This window comes from Diadema setosum, chromosome 5, assembly GCF_964275005.1.
Source record: "Diadema setosum chromosome 5, eeDiaSeto1, whole genome shotgun sequence".
Lineage (NCBI taxonomy): Eukaryota > Metazoa > Echinodermata > Echinoidea > Diadematoida > Diadematidae > Diadema > Diadema setosum.
Window position 1 is genome coordinate 2,712,258 of NC_092689.1, and position 18,511 is coordinate 2,730,768.

An 18,511-nucleotide genomic window follows, 5' to 3' on the forward strand; every position below is an offset into this window, starting at 1 on the left:
TTTTGTGTGTACAGCATCTTGAAATACAGGTAGAATAATGAACTGCCAAAGAGGACATCTTAAGTAGAAATACACAATGCTCATTAACATGATCTCTCACTAGGACCCTTTATTCCGATCCCAGCCATCAAGACCTCATGTACATATACAAAATGTCGTTCATCAGTGACCCGGCAATGTATATCCTGTTTTCACATTGGACTAAATGTCCCCATCCATTCAGGCATGATACAATTCCAGACCCCGACCTTGGCCATGACCTTTGACCCGACCCTCGGAAGCTGGCTGGCAGCAGAAAGATGACAATGACAGACTACATAAATACTATGCATACAGGGTACCGTGTAAAGTGTATTAAAGCATTAGTGCATGATCTGTGTCTCACATACGCAAATCAAACTCATTGCACTTCCTTCAGGCGAAAATATGACCCATCAAGAGTGATTACCAGTAAGTATTAAAATACTGGTTAATGGTGTGCATCTTATGAAAACGAATGAATGGAAAATATCTGGAAGATTGGTAAAGCGGAATGACCTGTATAGGATAGAGTTGAGGTTCATGTTCGGTGGAAATGTTTAAACACTTCAGCCAAGACTTTGCATTAAGAGGAATTTATGGTTGTTAGCCTCTTCCTTTTTTCTTCCATTTTTAGTGAGGCATAGGATCCGCACTGACACTGGGGGTTTTATGTTGCTATTAGCTCTTGGTACAGGAATGTGATAAATTCCTGAGTTTCACAACAAGCTAGGCGACTTGAAAGATAACCTTCAAATGCTACGTGGCCTAAAAAGTTGTTACATTGGTAACTGTTATATCAAACACCAGCAAAATGTCGTATTATTATTAGCATAGACATGAAACTTGATTTTCCATAATTTTGTTTTGTCAGTAGTATTCTGCAGAGTTTGTTTGTTTTGTTTTGGATTTTTTTTTAAAGTGTGATGATGATCCCTTACCAAGGCAATATAACAAGACGCAAAGATTGGACTGTTAAAAAAAAAAAAAAAAAAATCTTCTATCCCTCACAGAAAAAGGCAGTCACAAAGAAATTATGAAGAAACAAGCAACAGATGCTAGCATTCATTACAACCAATAGGCTAAGCCATTCATAATTCCACTGCAAGTCCTGCATATTCAAACGCTACTATACATTGGTGGTATGTACTTGTATTCTCACTCTTATAATCCTGTTAATTAGCACCCTTGAGACCAGACGTACGGTACCTGAATAAAAAGGATGAAAACACTGCTTTGCACTCTGGAAAATATAGTGGTTCAATGGTGGGTAAACACTGGGTCAAAATACTGTGAATTATTTGATTTATCTTGTTAATACCCAACACGCAACCAGTTTCATTGTCAATTCATTGAACAAATTGCACCAGACATCATTTTCAAAGGAAAAATATCGTGTAAACTGCTTTCTTCAGTGATCATATCTTTTCATCTTTGTAAAGAAAGAATGTCACGTAAATGTTCTAGGCAGAAGAGCTTCAATCAGAATACATCAATCAGAGATTAGAAGGCCAAAATATTGCAACGATGAGCATGTACTGAATAAAACGGCATAAGTATGAATGCTGTGCACATTAATACACTAAACATATCATTCCTGCATATAAATGAAAACTTACATACATTCGTCTGCACTGTGCACATATCTGTACCTGCATTTAACATCCACATCAATTTATCATAATGTGTAGCAGTGTGTGGACAAAGCTGACTTAAAATGTAACAATTCCTCACATGACTTCTGATTAACACACAATCAATTCCATCCAAATTATGGAATTTGTAGGTGCACATCACCACTACCATGATTTCTACATGTCATGACACTCCTTCCGACAGCTCATTTCACATATCATCCCAGTCTAGCTTCTTGTGTGACTCAGAAAACGGATAACTTCATCAAGTATTAAGTACTTGATCTAAAGCCACAAGATTTCAAGATGTTTTTACTGTCGTTAACAAAGTTTGGGATTGATGATTTTTGTCAATTCTTCCTTTCCTCTCCACAATATAAAAAAAATACAGTGATTTCTTGGCAATAAATTTATTCATGAAAACAAAGTAGCACCCAATGTACAAATACCACCTTTAAAAAAAAAAAAAAAAAAAAATCAAGCTCTGTTTACATTCCATAAATAGCAATTCAAAATCTTGAATCTGACAGCACCAATATCAGTATTAAAAGAGAAGATCTATGACCTTCTTTCATATCTATTTTGTCTCAAAGGCTGCTCCCACAATAAATTGGAAAGAAATCCTCAGAGGGATCAAGGTTCTATGGACTGTCAAATTCTACAAGTCAACTTTCTAGTTAGAAGGACAAGTTCCTCATTCTTGATCAAAGACTATCTGCACATTCCCTTTCAAAACAAAACGAAACACAAAGAGTTTTTAGGTTTTGTGGCAAGTGCTCTCAGTTCAAAACTTATGACATTTTATTTTGTCCATTCAAGTTTGTTGAAACAAGTGGCAAGAAAATTTAGGCTAGAGGTTCTCTTGCAACTGGTTTGATATAATCAAAATTCATCCCATTCGCACAATTGTAACCATCACCAGTTTACATTACCATATCATCCAAAGTTTTTTTTTTTTTCCAATGTTCCCTTTGCTCTTGTCTTGCATGTATTTGCTCAATAGTGGCTTCAACCCAGAATTACATCAGGGTTTCACTCTTTGTTTTATCAGACACAGCATAACATTGCTTGTCAGCAGTAGATATACACTTGTAGTAATATCTGATGAAATTTCAAATTTCACAGTAATTGCTCCTGCCCTTCACTCTTGTAAATTATTTTTGCTATGGCATCGATTACTAAAAAGCAGAAACTTTCATGAATTGCAACTGGCAGTCAATGCATTGTGTAAACAAAACCTTTCATGTGCATTTGAATTTCCAGAATTTTGTCTCCTGGTGAAACCCATGCAAATTTAATGCATGGGAAGATTTCTGGTTTTACAGTATGCAAGATACGTTGCATACAGCAGATTTTGTGCTCACTTCACAGTTCTGTCACACATGCTTTTCTACCGAGTATTTAACAGGCTCATTTTCATTCAGACTTGGGTTATACCTAAAAAAGCCTCATCAATCAGCAACAGCTGAAAGGAAACAAGTAGCATCACATGCTTACAGCAAGCAAACCAGGCTTACAGCAATCAAACTAATGTCATTACTTCTGCACTCCTGAATCAAACATGCACCCACTTGCACCTTCAAGAGATTAAAAGGAGTCCACATTTTGCTTTTTCTAGCCGAGTCTTGCTTGTGTTTTCTAGACACCTGTTTACGGTATCCTGTATATTATACTTCTGCACAAACGCACACACCTCTGTTTTTATGACTGAATGACAGAGTTTGGACACCTGTTTTTACAAGTCACTAAAGCACAAAAAAAAAAGGAGGATTTTGTATGTTCTTGTGTATGGAAAAGGGTGAGTAGGAAGCATAGCTGCCTTATACAAATAATTGTTAATCGCAGACCTCTACCCCAAGCCTGTCTTGATGCGTCATGTTATACTGTCACAGCATGCAAGGTGCAGATCCTCCGTGAGTTGATGAAGATTAATTTTCACTAATACTACGGACATCTAAGCGGCATCAAATTTTTATTCTCAGTCTGATATAGCAATATGTGAGCATTTTCATTTCAACACTAGTAAACTTTTTGCTAGTGATTGTATGAATTTACAAGGACAAAAAAACATTAACAAAATATTTGCATGTTGTCTTTTTTATGGGGGGGGGGGCACAGGCATTGAACTGGGAAAAAAAACATTACAAATCACATTTGTGGTGCCTACTCTCAAGATGATTTGAGTGTTTTTGTTCTTATTGTTAATGTTAGTACTTGAAACTATAGTTGCACAAGTGCGTTTTAACCGATTGAGTTGTCAACACTAGAAAGAGACAGCATCTCAAAAGTACATTACATATCTACATCACTGCACGCTTTGTAAAAGCACTCTCAAGAATCATATACCATACTCACATATTCAAACGGCTGGAATATTTCCATACTTGTTCACAAGGAGGTATTATCTATAATGATAATATACTAGTGGTCCCATCAAGTATTTAAAAAAGGTTTCTCTGTGGAATTATTGCACTCTAAATAGCCTCCACAGAGACAATAAAAATGTGTTAATCTGAACTTACATTTTACAGTTTGTTTGGAAAACTTGTGGTGCAAACATCAGCATTGGTTACATGGGGGCCATACGCAGAAGAAAACATGTGGGCACAAGCACACATCAGTTATTCTAAACCAAATTTGTTCCTCCCATATAGAGTCCCATTCTAATACATTGTGGGTGATCCCAATGGAAAACATGCTCCTTGCAAGATCAAAACTACAGCAAATATAGTACACCTGTCACTGTGTTTCATATATTTCTAGTGCCAGGTATGAAATGTACCCATTACTTCCACAATTTCCATCCTATCCAAAAGTGCTGAGGCATGAAACAGAGAAAATCACAGAATATTTATGGAATACTTGTTAAGTTGTTATGTGTGAGATTTGAAAGTATTTACAGAAATAATATGGATTCTAAGTGTCATTTCCAGACTGATTCACACAAAGTGACAGGATGTGAACCATGACTCCTCCCTTTAAAGATGTGAAATTTCTGAATGATATGATACTCAGACAACACAGAATAATTGAACACTGAAAACAGCACAGTATCTGCTCTCAGTTTTCTCCATGAGATACTGCAACAATGCTGGACAACTCAAAGTGCACAAATCTCAGTAATCCCAGCTGAGAATCCTGATAGGTTCTTCTTCCACCACAAATCACAAGATATGACAGACAAATTTCGTTGATCCATCACTAAGCTCCAAACAGATGTTCATGGGGAGGCGAGGCGAGAGCAGGATTTTTCTGTCTCCAGCAAAAATAACTTGGCAAAAATCTTATAAAAGTATATGTTACAAAATCAGTTAATCACGTATGCCCATCACTAGAGATTCTAATTACTACAGTATCTATCAATTGCATGGATCCACTGTTTCATGGTGATGGTGATGAAACCGATGCCTTTTGAACGGTTGAAGAAAATACAGATACTTATGAATGTCCAAAATAGCAGCAGTATTGAACAAACCTACTTTAGAGAGTTCAATGAGAGAGATTGTTGAATTGATTGACTTCTTTCTAATTAATTTTGCAGCAAAGATTGAAACACATAGAAATCCAAAGAGGAACATATCCTCCATGAACACAGAGGAGGAGAAGGGGGCAGAGGATGAACAGAGCAAGGGACTCAAATGAGGTGGCCACGGATGGGGTTCTTTGGGGACGGCTCTCGACACCAACGACCATGCAGGCTGCTGGCCGCAAACTGGGACTTGACATCTAGCTCGCCAAACGACAGCGTGTCCAGCACATCATACGCACCAACCTTGTGGCCAACCTAGGGCACAATACACAAACAGAAACTGTGATTGATGGGAGAGAGAATGACAATACCACTGATGCTTAAAGGTAAGACATATTAGTTTCCATATCACTGCAGGAACTGTCAATTTTGCTCTAAAATGGACACATTCGTGCCACCATGAGAAATGTGTGAAATAATGCTGTGATAACTTGATTTCAGTTGAGTAATGACGAAAATATGAAATATCAACTACACGTGACATGATACACGGGCAAAGGAGCAATTAAACAACAATTAGAAACACAATTAAGGCATCGATAATGAAATATTAAAATTGCCCTCTGGGGGTAATTGCCCGGATACGGCTTTGAGAGCTGGTGTCCATTTGCATATTCCATGACGCTAGTAAAAAATACCTGCCAAGTGCACTGTACTTTATAGAATGTTGGATTATGCAGTTTGGAAAAAAAAAAAGAAGAAAAAAAGACCTAATGCCTTTTCACTTTTGATTCTAGATAAGAATATTATTGAATATTCCTTAATTAAGGAGGTTTGGGCCCCCTGGGGCCCCCAAGGAAAGCATGGTGCCCATTCAAACACTTTGAGATATCCCCATTAGGAATGCTACTTGTCAAATTTGGTGAAAATCCATCATGTTGTTTTCAGCAAGATAAAAATTTAGGTCCCCCCCCCCGGCTTGGGCCCCTAAGGGCCCCCAAGGGGAGCATGGTGCCCAGTTGAACAAATTGAGATCTTAACCCCCTGGCATGCTACTTGTCAAGTTTAGTGACTATTCTACTAGGGGTTTTCAATGATGATGAATATGTACACTTTACATCACCATTTGGACCCATCCCACCCCACTCCTTTGGGTCGGGGGGGGGGGGGGGGGGGGAAGCCCATGAATCTGCCATGAACAAACTTGAAACAACAGTCATCAATATACTGATTTATTGTATTAACTAAGCTCAATCACTTCTGGTTCTACAGAAAGTCTTTAAAGATTCCTTACTGGGGGGGGGGGGGCCCTGGGGCCCCCAGGTGGGGCATGGAATTGAGACTCTATTCCCCTAGGGATGCTACCTGCCAAGTTTGGTGAAAATCCATTGTAGGGTTTTCAAGAAAAATGAAAATTTACAATTTAGGCCCCAATTTAGGCTCCCTGGGGCCCCCCAGGTGGAGCATGGTGCCCATTTGATGGGAATGAGATTCTGTCCCCCTAGGAATGCTACCTGCCAAGTTTGGTGAAAATTCATCACAGCATTTTCAAGAAAAAGATGAAAATGTACAATTTGGGTCCCATTAGGACCCCTCCCTACCCCCTTCCCCTGGGTCCCAAGGGGGCACCCCTGATTCTGCCAAGAACAAACTTGAATCTAGAGGGTCACATTTGATCAGTTAGGAAGCCCCTGGCATTAAAGTAAACTTTTTGTTTTGTTTTAATTACATCAGTTTTGACAGCAAAGTTTGTTTTTATCGATTCAGTTTTGACAGCATAGTTCGTTTTGAACATGATCGATGTGCACGCATGTGCAAAATAATAGCATACGGCATCAAGCTTTTAAAGATATTGCCTCCAGCCAGTACCTCAATGAACTTCATATTTGCACTTTTGATGATTCTCTCAGTTGTTCTCGTTTGTGTACCAAATATAAAATTATGAAAACATGATCAATCTAAAAAAGTACCTTGATATGTTTTATAGAGCTTGCATTATTAGTTCTCTTAGTAGCTCTTTTCATGTATGTATTACACATACTTAATTATGAATACATCATAAAATCAGCCAGTTGCTTGTTTTGTTTTTTTCCTACAATTCAGACACTGCCTCCAGCCGTATTATCATGCTAATATGGAAATGTTTTTATTACATCAGTTTTGACAGCAAAGTTGTTTTGAACATGATCGATGTGCACGTATATGTAAAATATTTATAGCATATGCCATCAAGCTTCTAAAGATGAGTAATTGCCTCCTGCTAGAACCTCAAAGAGCTTCATATTTGCACTTTGAATGATTCTCTCAGTTGTTGTCGTTCATGTACCAATCATACTAAATTATGAAAACATGATAAATTTTAAAGAAGTACCTTAATCTGTTTTATAGTGCTTGCATTATCATTTCTTTCATTAGCTCTTTTTACGACCGTACTAAACATATTGTACCTACTTATGAATACATCATAAAACCAGCCAGTTGTTTGTTTGTTTTTTTCCAACAATTCAGCCACTGCTTCTGAGCTCCAGCTGCATTATCATGCTAATATGGAAATGTTTTTATTACATCAGATCTGACAGCAAAGTTTGTTTTGAACATGATCGATGTGCACACATGTGCAAAATATTTATAGCATACAGCATCAAGCTTCTAAAGATGAGTAATTGCCTCCTGCTTGTACCTCAAAGAGCTTCATATTTGCACTTTGAATGATTCTCTCAGTTGTTGTCGTTCATGTACTAATCATACTAAATTATGAAAACATGATAAATCTAAAAAGTACCTTGATATGTTTTATAGTGCTTGCATTATTAGTTCTCTCAGTGGCTCTTTTTTATGTACGTATTACACAGACTTAATTATGAGTACATCATAAAATCTGGCAGTTGCTTGGTGTTTTTTTTTTTCCTACAATTTAGCCACTGCCTCCAGCTGCGTTATCATGCTTATTTGGGAATGTGTGTGCAGCATCACCCATGGCGTATACAGTCACTAGGGAATATGTCAGAGGTACTGTTAACCCGTTCCTTCTGGGAGCTGGGTATACTAGGTTCTTGTAGCGTCAGCTCACAGATGGGAAACGAGTATACCAGGTTCCTACAATGTACACAAGAGTGTCTGTATTCAAGGCCCAAATTCATGCTTGTTTTTGTATCGTTCTGAGCAGAGAAATGATGTTTATAGAAAGATGAAGTGGAAAGATGAAGTTTTTGCTGAAATGATGCTGAAATGATGTTTATAAAAAGACGAAGTAGAAAGATGAAGTTTTTGCTATCAATATCTGTTCTTGTCCGGTCTCTGAATTGCAAATATTTTACGGGGGAAATACTGGAACTTCAGAATTTCACCTAGAGTGTGTGCACCAACAAGTTGATAGGCGTAGCTTCCTCCAACTCAACACACATAGTTGTATGTTGCGTTTCATTAGGGTACCTCAAACGGTTCTCAAGTTATTAGCCCTCCACTAAATTGATTACAGACGGACAAAAGGAAAACATATTGTATCCGGTGACACTTCATGGTATAGAGGCGTAACAAAACCATAGATCCTCTCTGTGATAATGAAAAGAGAGTAAACATAATGAACACACTGACAGACAAGCAGACAAACAAATACAGTGGACTCCAATTATAACGAAGTCCTAGGGACCGGTAGTTTTCTTTTGTTATATTAAAATTTCATTACGACCGAATTACAAATTAATAAAAAACATAGAGCTAAGAATGTTGCAGCCTGAATTTTTACTTTGCAGTAACCAGAATTTTGTTAAAATCATGTTCAAAACAGGAGTGCACTGTATTGTGGGATACAATGTATCCCCTTTATTGTGAAGAAAGAAAGATTCACCACAACGTCTCACCGTTTTCATCCATTCCTGGAAGGACATCTCCCAGTTGCGTGATCTCTGCATGTGAAGGTAGGCATTGAAGAGGATGAGGTAGATGTAGCGCTCCAGGTTAGCCAAGCTCTGCTCGTAAAGACTCTCCACCAGTTCTTCCTTGGCTGTCTTGATCTGGGATGCAACGAAAAAGTAAAAAGGGCACAGAGTCACTAAAGTATCAGTGTCCAGTACAGCACTTCATAGGAGCTACAGATGAAGAGTTGTTGCTGTTGTTTTAAAGAACGAAAGAAGAAGAGTTTGATTGCAAAACGAGTTAACTCCATTCTTTGAAATTGAGACACTTGCAATTAAAGCTGCTAAAAACAAAAAAAAATTTTTTTTTAAATATATGAGATAGTTTTAATCATAACTCGAAGAATATTTTTTGTTAACTGTTACAAGTAAGGTATCACTGGAAAGGTTTTATTTTGCTATTAACTGATGATGGATTTGCTATAAAATGGATTTGCTAAAAAAGAAATGGCACTAAGCCCTTTTCGGCAATCAAACTCTTCAGATTCTTTTCTGAGGTGAGCGCATTTGCAACAATTTGATTTTGTTACATTGGTTTATAGTTATCTCTTTGAAATTGAAATACTGTTCCCTGTCCAAGTTGACATTTGACAACAGTATGACAGAAAAAGACAAAACACAGATTTTTTTTTTTCATTTCAAATTGAACATAAAATTGAAAAGCTTTTTGGAATTTTTGAAGTGTCACATGTATACACAAAATATTGACAGTCACATACAATGAAACCAGAAATTTTTGCGTGCATGAAACCTTCACAAATCTAGTGAGGAGCCAAGATTCTTGAAGTAAAATGCACAAAAAAAAATATTCTACAAATCTCTGCATTACGAGTACATGTACATGTAGTTTACCCTAACTTATTCATGGGGGGGGGGGGGGGGGGCAATTGGTGAAGGTTTCATGACCGTGTAAGCAGACTACTAAATGTGATGTTTTCCAATAAACATCTACTACCATTTTAGTCTATTTGTACTGGAAAGAGTAGTCTGGTTGTGTAAGTAATAATGGTCATCCCTTTCAGCAACTTCACAAAATTTTGCAAGGTTGAAGAATAATGTCTCCAGAAATTGAGTATGAAAAACTTACAGTAACACACCCAAGAGTTTTAAAAGAAGAAAGTGAAAAACTAAAGCCATGTCACTTAAGAATAAGCTCCCATTTTGAACTGAGAATAAAGTTTGGAACTTTTTTGGGGGTCCATATAAATTCACTGGAAGTCAATAATATTGTTTCCCCTCCATTCACACAGAAGTTTCAAGGTTTATCATTCTGAGGAGAGGTCTGAATTACCCACCACTACCATATACCACCTTATGAAAGGAATCTAATTTTCAGGAATTGCAAGAGGGACACGCAAACTTGAATAGCTGACTGACCTTGTTGAACGTGGAGAAGATGACCTCTCGCAGGTGAAAGTGCATCGGTGTCATGGTCTCCGAACACTTGTCCAAAATGAGGTCCACCTCCCGCTTTACCTGTACCCCATGAGGCAGCCTCAATACAAGCTTCCTCACAGCCTGAGGACAGTCAGAGAGAGAGAGAGAGACAGTCAGACAGACAAGGACAGGAAGTGGAAAAAAGACACAGACAGACACAAACACATCACAGGAACAACATATAAACGTATATACAAAGTGATTTTTTTTTTTTTTTAACACAGGAAATATTAAAGGGGCATTCCAGACGATTTTCATAATTTCACCTCATGTAGTACATAAATTGACAGCTCTATATGTAGATTTGTGGAATTTATTGTGGTCCTTGAGCAGAGAAACCGATATTATGAAAAATCTTTAACAAATTACACTGAACAGTGTTGATGACATAGGAGGCTCACATATTTCAGAAATATAGCAGTGTAATTCCATTACAATACCGCTTGCTGAACAAGTTCACCTGTGTGAAATCTATGCATGCCTTCTTCTTTTGTTCTGCTTTCTTGAGCCTCAACTCATGCACTCTTATAGTGAGGTTGCCATGTCATCATCCTTGTTCATTGCAAATTGTTATGAATTTTGAAAACATTCTTATTCATCATTCTTATTCTTATTCATCATTCATCATTATTGTGTCTTTCATTTTCATGTGCATGTTTATGTAATGATTTTTGTACTTCATAACTCACTTTGCTACTGCGCCTTGAGCACGTTAGTTATGTGGAATTGGCGCATTATAAGTACCCTGAATTATCATTATTATTATTATTATTATTATTATTATTATTATTATTATCATTATTATCATTATCATCATTATCATCATTATCATCATTATTATCATTATTATTATTATTATTATTATTATTATTATTATTATTATTATTATTATTATTATTATTATTATTATTATTATTATTATTATTATTATTATTATTATTATTATTATTATTATTATTATTATTATTATTATTCCTCACCTAAATCACTATAAATTCTGAAACTCTCTACTCAGTATTATAACTAATTTATAGTTGTTCAAATGTAAAAGTCTGAAAGTCATCCGGAAGTGCTAACAAATGACAAACAATAAAAAAGGGAGCAAAAAAGTTTTAGCTCTATGTGTTAACTAGCTGCATCTGGAACAAAGTAATTCCCCTCAGATTGAATACATTATGGAGCCAGCAGTAACGTCGAGCCCTGCATATGCACACACAACTATATATCTGTGTATATCATGCAAAAAAAAAAAAACAACAACAACAACAACATAACAACAACAACAACTATGAAATAAACTTTTTGGAATATGTGAATCTTCACATAGTGCAACTTTCATAAAGGCAAAGCCTGTGAGGAAAAATGTTAAAATGCAAAGTCGGAAAAGTAACAGAAACTTACTGAGAATTCTCCTTTCGTGTACTCAGCTTGGGGTACACTAATCCTCTCCTGTTCGCCCAGTTTGGTACCTACAGGAAAACCCTGCACAGACACACACACAAAAAAAAGGAGAGAAATGAAAACATGAAATAAAGAACGATGACAATACAGCAGTAAATATTTGATTTACAGCACAAACACAAAGGATTTCCAAGACAACATTAAAAGTCACCAGGGACTTGTTTCATACAAAGAACATGCTACAACTTCCATTACAAGCGGTAGTTGCATTAACTATTGAATCAGCCATGAAACAACCAGCCAGACGCGATGCTGCTACAGTAACTACAATAATAGATTGCACACAATCTGTGTGACATTTTGACATTTCACCAGCAAACTGGTGCACACTGTCTAGGCAGACTTATATATCTAAAGGTGATTATATGCCTGTTTTAATAACATATTTACAGCTACCCTTAAAAATATGTCTTATATAACTTAAAATCACAATCACCAATCATGTCAAAATTCTTCTGAATCACTTGGAAACTGCAGAAGAAAAAAATTCAATCGGCAATGCTCTTTCCTGATTTGGGGGCCATAATGCATAATGTAGTCATACATGCCAAATTTTAGGATAATTGCTCAGAAAATAAGAGAGTAATTCGATCCACTAGGTTTGAAACAGAAGGACTGACTGACTGACTGCCCGACCAACTAACCACATGGCACCTGATCTGAGGGGTGTTTCATCAATTTAGTCAGCGCTGACAAGTTATCAGCGCTGACAATTTCAGTAGAATCCTTGGTTTTGATTGGCTGATATGCTCTGGCCACTGACTATTACTATGGTGATAGTCAGCGCCGACAACTTGTCAGCGCTGACTAACGTTGATGAAACACCCCCCTGAGTGATACCTACATACCCCCTTACACACTGTGTGTGGGGGGTATAGTTACAAACCACTGTAGAAAGGGAATGACAGAAGAAAGAAAATTGGAAAAGGAAGCTTGTCTGACAGCGACAAAACAGTTGCATGGCAAAAAGCCTTTCCCCCCCCCCCCAATAAAAAAAAAAAAAGAAGAAGAGAAAACTACCACATGTGAGAACTTCATGTAGAGAAGCACTCTGAGAGCGCAAACCCCCACCAAGCAGCTCATTTCTACCCATTTGTTCTTCCTTAGAGATCAGTGACCTATTTTCAGCCACACATACTACATAATGCATGCTGTAAGTCGCTCGATATCCCAATATAGAAGCCTTTTGTTGCATCAATATCCAGTTGCGCCCTAGCAAAAACTAGAGAACACACTTTAATGAGCATAAGAAAACCTAAAAAAAGAAAAAAATGCGCAGCTTGAACTCCAAGTTCATTGACCCTACCTGGCAAAATGTCAAAATATCCTTCATAAAATCCACAAAAATTCATGGACCACTATCACTATGAAAATTTGAATTTGTCCTTTGTGTCATTCTCAATCTTTTCCTTTAAGTTTCATCTAAATCCATTAACAACTTTTTGAGTTATTTTACACACAGACAAACAAACCAATGGTAACAAAAGTATAAACCTCCTCCCTTGGTGGAGGTAATAATGATGAATTTTGTTGTTTGTATTGCAGCTCATCAATGACTTTGCATTTGCTAGTCTTCACTCTCAAACTTTACTTTAAATTCTTTACTCTACTTGTTGTGCTTCATTATTATAGAAATCTCACTAAAACATGCTGTCTTCACACAGTCCTCACACTCTTCACCATGTTTTAAACAGTGAGCCACCGCATTGCACATTTTACATATTAAAGATTTAATGCATACATAAATAGAAATCATAAATCGTACAGAAATTCACTGAAACTGTCTATGATGCTTTGCAACTGTGCTATATACACCACAAATTTGACTTAATGGAGTTCTAACAGCATGGTGCTTTCCACTCACATCTAACTGGAGTCTACTGATTCTGCATTAGTTTCTAAATGACACATCATCAAATGATGACATAAATGGTATTCCGGGGTACCAAATAAAAATCAGCCATTTAAAAAAAAAAAAAAAAAAAAAAAAAAAAAAAAAAAAAAAAAAAAAAAAATCAGCCATTTTGTTGAATTACTATCTTTTTTTTAAAGTTGTACCCTGGGTGCCAGAAAGTGGGGAATTATTCTGGTGCTGGAGCTAGCACGCATTAGCCATTGCACTGCACTACACTGCACTGCACTGAAGCACACGCTATTGCTAGCACAGCGTACCATGCATGCCCATTATAACATGCAGCGGCATGGGAATGACTATGTACACGCATACACAGTGCATGCATTTCTCTGCGGCTGTCCTCGAGTGGACGTGAGGTGGCACTACACAACGTGGTACCCCGGGGTACAACGGTACCCTGGGGTAAAGCATGATGCATCAAATAAGCACAGAATCAGATTATATGCTGCAAATATGGCATGTTGATACAACATTTTATCAAGCAATGATTCAGTGATTTGTCAAAAGGAAAAAAAAAAAAAAACACAGACAAAGAAATATACATCTGGCAGGTGCACAAAGAATTCAGGCAAGCATGCACAGGACATGACAGATTTAGAAGCATCCAAACTCACTTTCTTATGCCAGTTGATGAGACCACTGATCGCCATGCCAACGGTCGTCTGCTCCTTGCCCGAGTGACAGCTGAATACTAGTGCGGGTCCATCTTCATCTGTGTAGATGTCATCCAGAGCTCTCACCACACTCATAATCTCGTCTATTGTCTGGTGTGAGACGCATGTTTGTACAGAAGGGAGAAAAGGTAGGATAACTCAAGGCACTGGAACAATGTCAGGACCATAGGAATACATGGAAATCACCATGCACACCAAATTCAACTTCTATATCTCTCCTGAAACCAGGCATGCTATCTGGAGAATGCAGAACCCTCATGGATTTTATCAGACACCAACTTCAGTCATAAACCAGAAGGACAGTACAACACAACACAACACAACACAACACAACACAACACAACTTAACACAACACAATACAACAGAACACAACACAACACAATACAACACAACACAACACAACACAACACAACACAACACAACACCAACACCACCACCTCCAACAACAACAACAACAACAACAACAACAACAACAACAACAACAACAACAACAACAACAACAATAACAACTTGCTGTCAGTAAACATGACATCACTGTAAGACATTTTCAAATCTATATGTGACCCTGTATATCAAAATCCACGAAAAGCAACAGCAATTTTCAAGTAGACCTGAAAATATACATTCTAGCTCAACTTGGCTGATCTGGGGTTAAGGCAATTTCTGACAAACTTTATTTTTTTTCTCTCTCTCTGAATTCACTCTTTGGAAGCATAAGTTCATGAAATGATTCAAGAACTCTTCTACCCCCCTTTTTCATCTCTCTGAATTTTTCCATCAATATGTACATGAAAGTTTGTCTTACAACCCTGGACAAACAATGAGAAACAGTAAACAGTGCTTCTGACAACTTTTCACGCTTCCTATCTGAATTCAATGTTTGGAAGCATGAAAAAAAAAATGAGTTAAGGAAGTGTTTCCACAAGTTTCATAAACACTTTTTCTCAATCTTTATTTTCCAACCATGATGTACTTGACAGCTTGTCTGAAAATCCTGGTCAAAGAGTAAAACAAAGTAAACACCAGTTTTGTTACCTAATCATAAAAAGTTGTTAAAGAGTGTACACAGCAAATTTCATGTGATAACCTCTTCATCTTTCTTTCTTTTTTTTTTTTCTTTTTTTTTTTGGGGGGGGGGGGCAATTCAAAATCTCTTTTTCTGTTCCATGCAGGAAAAAAGGTTGAACCAGTGCAGGATAATCACACTTCACATCTCTAGGATTTCTCAAGTGAAGAATATTTCCTTATATTCTTTGAAGGCTTCTATAGTGTTAGAATGTTGAGTGATGGTTGATTTCATGGTACACAATACATCCTTTCTTATACATGTAAGTGAGTGTGGTCCTGAAAGGATCTAAGTGGTACTCAATCTTGACGTTTCAGTAGGCACATTCCTACCATCCTCAGGAGAATAGCTTTACTGCAAAATCAAACACCACAAAAATACTTCCTTACCTTTTCCATTGGACCGCTCTTGTGGAAACCCCCAACCACGCGATAGTAATGGAGCTGAGGGGTTGACTGAATTTGGGTATCATACATCTCTCCAATGGTGGTCACTGTACTGAACTTCTTGGTTTCCTTTGGATCAGCCACATCTGTGTAGACCTATCAGTGACAGAAAGCGTAGACAAACAAATAAAATAAGAAGCTTGAGATATGCATGAGGTCAAAGGTCAACATCACCAAAGATGGAAAGAAACAGAATGACCCCCCCCCCAAAAAAAAAAAACCCCAAAAAACACAACAACCCAAAATCTCCGACTCCAAAGTCTTGATCTTGTGTTCATGCACAGAACACATTTCATATACAGTATTACTGATATTATACGGTGATATGTATCTGAGTAGTGCAATTTTCAAGAATGTGTTGATTTATCATCACATTCCACTTTATGAGGATGCCATTTGGCAGAGAAGACAGAGTGTCTGCCTGTCTATCTATCTACCTATCCATCTATCCATCTATCTATCTATCTATATCTATCTATCTATCTATCTATCTATCTATCTATCTATCTATCTATCTATCTATCTATCTATCTATCTATCTATCTATCTATCTATCTATCTACCTACCTATCCATCTATCTATCTATCTATATCTATCTATCTACCTATCTATCTATCTACCTATCCATCTATCTATCTATCTATCTATCTACCTATCTATCTATCTATCTACCTATCCATCTATCTATCTATATCTATCTATCTATCTACCTATCTATCTATCTATCTACCTATCCATCTATCTATCTATCTATCTACCTATCCATCTATCTATCTATCTATCTACCTATCCATCTATCTATCTATCTATCTATCTATCTATCTATCTACCTATCCATCTATCTCTCTATCTCCTATCTATCTATCTATATCTATCTATCTATCTATCTATCTATCTATCTATCTATCTATCTATCTATCTATCTATCTATCTATCTATCTATCTATCTATCTGTATCTATCTATCTATCTATTTTATCCATCTATCTAACTATAAAACTGCATATTCTTCTTCCTGTTCAGTACAGTCCACCTTTGGTGTATTGTCGTACTGCATAAACAGGCATACATGCATAATGTAATGCTGTGAAACTGAACAGCTGGTCAGATACTGAATCATATGAATGCTCACTGGCAGTAGACTTATCAATTACCATTCTGCCTGTGCCAGTCTTACAACGTACCTGAAGGGGGCTCCTCGGTCTCAACAGCTCATTTTTCAGCTGCATTTCTTTCTTCTACAAGCACACAACAGAAACAAACAAAAAACTGTGTGAGAATATCAAGCACCCAGATTGCAACATGTTTCCTAGAACTCGAGGAGAATGGTACAGGAGTATTGTGCACCGTAACACACCTAACATCATAAACCACAAGCTATAACAGTATGTCGTATTGACAAATTCTGGCAAATGCCATCTGGCAAACGCCAAGGTGGGACAAGGTTCTTGAAGAGGTCTCAATTTTCATTGCAGTCTCTATGGTGTTTTCTTTTCAATCATAGTCACTCCACAAACTACCCTGTCATGGCACAAAGATAGTCAAGAGCTATTCAATTGGGGGAAAAAAAATTTTCTTGCGTCTACATTGCGCAAGAACTGATGAGTACATTAAAGGTCATTTGGATGATCATACAGATGGAAAAGAGCAGAGAGAGGCAGAGAAACTGAAGGAAACCTACAAAACTACATAACTTTTGCATCAATTGTCCGATTTTCCTCAAATTTCACTGATGTGTTCTAATAAATGTTGCTGTTTTCACTCAATCCACATTTCTCTTTGGGTTTTGGTTTCCTTGAACTCACTGCTGCAGCATTGTCCTACTTCTACATCATGGTTGTGCCTCAATACAGAAATTACCCAAGTTTTTTGTTTTGTTCTGTTTTCTTAGAAATATTCCATTGGTCAGTTTCAAGTCATTTCCAATGTCCAACAATTAATATTTCTACCATAATGGAAGAGCATTTGACTGACCACTTTCAGAAAGTAGGGGGAATATTTGCTACCCTTAATAACATATGTCAGTATCAAGTTGATGGAATGTGTAATTTTAATGAAAAATGAATTTTTATGAAATTCCCGTTATATTTTTATATTGTTGTCTACACATGTCATCATAACCTCTAGTAGTCTCCTCATCCAGCGGTTCCAACACCAAAACTTTAAATATTCATAACTTTTGCATCAGTTGCTCAATTTTCCTTAAACTTTCAGTGATGTGTTCTACTAATGTTACAGTTGCTACTTTCAGTAAATCCACATTTCTCTCTGGGTTTTGGTTTCCTTTAACTAGCATACTGCTTATTTACACACTTATTGCATACAGTACAAACAGTATAGGCAATAGATGGAACATGGAATCTGGGTGATTATTGCTATTGTTTGATATCTACACGTATACCAATACACCAGACTAATCACTTAGTAAATATGACGTTTGAAAGCATACAATCTAAAGGCAATCACATCAGGGCCC

General features: G+C 37.0%; 1 protein-coding gene across 1 annotated transcript in view; it reads right to left on the reverse strand.

Annotated features, from left to right (window-relative positions):
• Positions 1-4,620: 4,620 nt before the first annotated feature.
• The window catches only part of LOC140228997 (paladin-like), a 65,333-nt gene continuing 51,442 nt past the window's right edge, over positions 4,621-18,511 (reverse strand). The window contains exons 13-19 of the mRNA XM_072309260.1: positions 17,220-17,273; positions 15,979-16,131; positions 14,463-14,612; positions 11,874-11,954; positions 10,413-10,553; positions 8,982-9,134; positions 4,621-5,436 (exon numbers count right to left, since the gene is read on the reverse strand). Of these exons, the coding sequence (XP_072165361.1) occupies positions 5,287-5,436; positions 8,982-9,134; positions 10,413-10,553; positions 11,874-11,954; positions 14,463-14,612; positions 15,979-16,131; positions 17,220-17,273 (882 nt within the window). The 3' untranslated portion in view covers positions 4,621-5,286. The remainder of the gene's footprint in view (positions 5,437-8,981; positions 9,135-10,412; positions 10,554-11,873; positions 11,955-14,462; positions 14,613-15,978; positions 16,132-17,219; positions 17,274-18,511) is intronic.